The 4,403-nt window shown below is 35.0% G+C and overlaps 1 protein-coding gene across 1 annotated transcript; it reads left to right on the forward strand.

Annotated features, from left to right (window-relative positions):
* On the forward strand, positions 1,136–2,469 carry LOC18774549. Its single transcript, XM_007207791.2, has 2 exons — positions 1,136–1,359; positions 1,520–2,469. The coding sequence occupies exons 1-2, from the start codon at positions 1,152–1,154 to the stop codon at positions 2,290–2,292; spliced, it is 981 nt and encodes a 326-aa protein (XP_007207853.1). The 5' UTR covers positions 1,136–1,151; the 3' UTR covers positions 2,293–2,469.

Consider the following 4,403-nt stretch of genomic DNA (forward strand, 5'->3'; position numbering starts at 1 on the left):
GACCAATTAGGTATCAATATAATATTTTAACTTAAATCAAAATAGAGTCCAACTAGAAAAGTAATCTCAAGAGATAAAATCTAATCCTATTAATAATAAGATTAACATAAAAATACTTGAGTATAAATAACTCCAACTAGGAATCCTATAATGCATGATTATGTCATGATTTACCTGAAGTCAAGTTTCTCATATCGGTCAAGTCATGCCTCAAAATGAGTTGTGCCATAACGTCTAGTAACAATTCTTCACACACTAATTTTCAACCTATGCTAGAGTCTAGGAAATGACAATACAAATTTCATACTAATAGAGTCTAAGAAATCTTGCAAATTGGTAAGGTTATTGTCAAAAGATTAAACTTTACAAGAAGTATGGTCATTGGCCTGCCTCTAAAAGGGGATTAATTTCCTATTCCACACCTGTTTAGATATAGGATCTACCTTTAATCTTGCAAGTTGGTACGTGATTGACCCTTTGCAATTTGTTGGCAGTCAATCTATCGAAACCATAAATTAAATAGATTTGTAAATACTCTTTTTAAATTGGAACATCTCTACTCCTATAAACTAAAATTATCAACATAGTAAGTAAAATAAGGGATGGGTATAATACATATGTAAAAATGATTAGGCAAATTTCTTAAAAAGACACGATGAAAAATTCGGCTATTATATGAGAATTTAAATTTTGTTATTTATAATCTTTTTTTTTTCCTCAATAATACATGCAAAATACAGATGAAATATGCTACTAATACATTTGTATTAAAAAATGTGCATTTTTGTATTTTTAGAATTATATGGAAAAATATCTTTAAAAAAAAAGTAAGCATACATATAATACATGAATTTGCTAACTAGGGTTATCAAAATGGCAGATGCATTGATATACTCTAAGTGTGGGTGGAATTAACACGTTGGCCAAGGTATACCGACCAGCATTTAGATTAATTTTAGGGCTAGTTAAAATCTGACTTTTTGAGTGCCCATGTGCGAGAGCATTCACAAGTGGAGTGGAAAGTAAAGAACACCTTTACTAGTGTGAGCAAGACGCAAAGTTTGATATTTTCAAGACCTTATAAAAGGGGAGGCCAGCATCAATAGCAGTCATAATCACAAAGCTTAGACACACACATACAATCAGCACAAATGGCTCAAGCTATGATGCGCTTAGGTGTGTTTTTGGTCATCCTCTTGATGCTTGTTGCGGCAGAGGCAGGAACTTCTCATCCAAAGCCTAAGATAGTCCAGTGCAAGAACAAGGACTACCCTGATTGTTATTGCCTAGAGCTTACATGCCCTAGTGCTTGCCCTGAGCAATGTGAAGTTGACTGCGTCACATGCAGTCCTGTTTGCAGTAAGTTCACAAAACCTAATTGATTAGAATGTGATTTCCACCAACCTCTTTCTTTTTCCAACAGTAACACGATTATACGACTATACTAGTTGAACATCCTTTACAGTCAATGAACTGATAATTACACACCACTAATATATGTGAGAATATAATATTGCAGACTGCAACAAGCCAGGGGCTGTGTGTCAAGACCCCAGATTCATTGGTGGTGATGGAATAACCTTCTACTTCCATGGCAAGAAAGACCAAGACTTCTGCATAGTTTCTGATTCAAATCTCCACATCAACGCCCACTTCATTGGCAAGAGAAACCAAAACATGAAGAGGGACTTCACTTGGGTGCAGTCTCTAGGGATCCTCTTTGGAAACCACAAACTCTTCATCGGTGCCAAAACCACGTCAACTTGGGATGACTCCAATGACCGTCTGTCCTTATCCATAGACGGCGAACCCATAAACCTCCCGGACAGCGAAGGTGCTAACTGGCAATCAATCTTATCACCAGGAGCACTCAGCATCACAAGGACGAAAAACACAAATTCGATAGAAATCGAAGCTGAAGGGAACTTCAAGATCAAAGCAGTGGTGGTGCCTATAACAGAAACGGACTCCATGATCCATAAATATGGTGTTACGCAAGAGGATTGCTTTGCTCATCTTGACTTGAGCTTCAAGTTTTATGCCCTAAGTGGGGAAGTGAATGGTGTTTTGGGCCAAACATATGCAAGCAACTACGTGAGTAGGGTTAAGATGGGTGTGGTGATGCCTGTTTTGGGTGGGGACAAAGAATTTGCATCCTCTAGTATCTTTGCCTCTGATTGTGCGGTTTCAAGGTTTACTGGGGAATTTGTTAAGAACAACTCTTCAGACAGCTTTGAGTATATGAATTGTGCTAGTGGGACGGATGGCCGTGGAGTTGTTTGTAAGAGGTGATTGAATATCTCTTGGAGTACTATTGATATATGTAATAAATAATAAAGGCCAGGACTCGTGAGATGGGTATGTCTGGCTCTAGCAGTTTCAATTGATATTGGTGTAATATTGGTCTTGTATTGTTGATTTCTACAAAATCAAGTTGTTATTACGTGCGAAATTATTAGCATAATTTTTTATGTGCTTCTTAACACAAATAAAAGAAATATAAGTATATTCATCTTAATGGCGGATCCAAATTTGGAACATCTACTTGGATGTTCTCTACCATGATCTGCTTGACTTTTGTTGTTTACGTGTCACCTAATTTAAATTTCATCCCAAACCAAACAAATGGGTTGACCCATTAGGTTTTATAAAGAAAAACCGAAATGATTCACATCAAACTACATATCTTCATCGCTCAATTTAGTTTTCCTACAATCTCTCACCATAACCACAAGATATTCCTACTCTATTCCAAGATCAAAATATGATGGGTGTACAAGAAAGCATATGAAAATCAAATCTAAGACTAAAATTCATCTATCTGATTGATGGATCATAAAACAATTCATAGTTCAGGCAGTGATTAAGAATAGGAAGGGATAACTGAATTGAGTTCATGGATTAAACTAGGTCAGGTTACAAACAAATAATTTATTTTTCTATTTGAAACCCATTCAAAAGAAGGGGCAGTGTACGAGAAATCAAATAATACATAAATGATAGAAGCCTCGAACGTTCGGACAATGCTATGATGTGTTCGAAAATGGTTGAAGTAGTTGAATAGGATGATCACTATGACTATAGCCCTTGGTAAATTTACCAAAGACAAATAATTTATTTGATATTATGGATGACTGGTTACGGAGGGACCGTTTCGTTTTTGTAGGTTGGTCTAGCCTATTGCTCCCATTAGTCAAAATTTAGGGTTGTTAGGTTCAATGGTTCTTGAATTTTGACATGATTTCCATTTTGATCCCTCAATTTCCAAAATTGTTCCCATGGTCCGACAATTTTGTTAACTTTTTTTTGTAAAATTTGAGCATGTGCATGGCACATGGTGTATTATTGAGGGTCAAAATCAGAAAATAGTTCACTCTTCGGGTAAATTAAAAATATTCAGATGGTGAAAGGAATATTCAGAAGGTTTTTAATTTTTAGTTTTAATTTTAATTTTAATTTGTTGGGAGAAAGGAATATTCATATGGTGGAAATTAAAAATAATACAAAAGGACCATTTTACCCTTGTATTTAGCGGAAAAGATAACAAAATTGATGGCATGACCATTTGTCCAAACAAAATTGAAGTTGAAGGACCACGGGAACGATTTTGGAAATTGAGGGACCAAAATGCAAATCATGTCAAAATTCAAGGACTATTAGACCTAAGATCCTGAAACCTAATAAAGGTCATAAGCAATCCTTAGTGGTTTCCCATAGAATAAGCAAATATAATTTTCAGTGCATTTCTTTTCAAACAAATAGGGCTTGGTTCTTCGGAAAAAAAAAAAATAGGGCTTGGTTCATGGTCTCTCCTTTCCATTTTTATTTATTTATGAATGACCAAGATTGGAGATTTGGTTGTGTCTCAGTGCTTACCCACTCCAAATCCATGGTTGGATATATGATCATACCTTCCAATTTGTTATTGTAAGAGAAAAATAGCTCACCAGAAAACTGGAAGATGGTCTATCACTCTGAAACCTTTTCTTTTCTTGTTACATAGGCCCAAAGCCCAAAAAGCTGGGTTAATCATTTTTTTAGCCCCTGAATTTACACCCGATTTGCATTTGAGTCCCTCAATTTCCAAAATGGTTCCCGTGGTCCTTTAACTTCACTTTCGTTAGGACAAATGGTCCTGACGTCAATTTTGTTAATTTTTCTGTTAAATACAGGGGAAAAATAATATTTTTATATTAAAACCAAAAAAAATGAATGAAAACAAAATGTCATTAAAATAACAATAAAAGAAAATCAAATAAAAAACCCAAAAAAAAAAGAAGAAAGTTTTTGGAGGAGTAGAAATCGGAATAGAGGGGGAGAGAGGGAGAGAGTTTATTTTTAATTTTTTATTCATATTTTAATCAATTTTGATACAAAACCATTTTGCCCATGCATTTAACAGA

The sequence above is a fragment of the Prunus persica genome, chromosome G6, assembly GCF_000346465.2.
Source record: "Prunus persica cultivar Lovell chromosome G6, Prunus_persica_NCBIv2, whole genome shotgun sequence".
In the NCBI taxonomy this organism is placed as follows: Eukaryota; Viridiplantae; Streptophyta; class Magnoliopsida; order Rosales; family Rosaceae; genus Prunus; species Prunus persica.

Bases quoted from the DNA above. Each gene is read 5' to 3' on its own strand.
- LOC18774549 (XM_007207791.2), top strand. From the start codon at position 1,152: ATGGCTCAAGCTATGATGCGCTTAGGTGTGTTTTTGGTCATCCTCTTG. The intron at 1,360-1,519 runs GTAAGTTCACAA...ATAATATTGCAG, and splicing joins CACATGCAGTCCTGTTTGCA to ACTGCAACAAGCCAGGGGCT.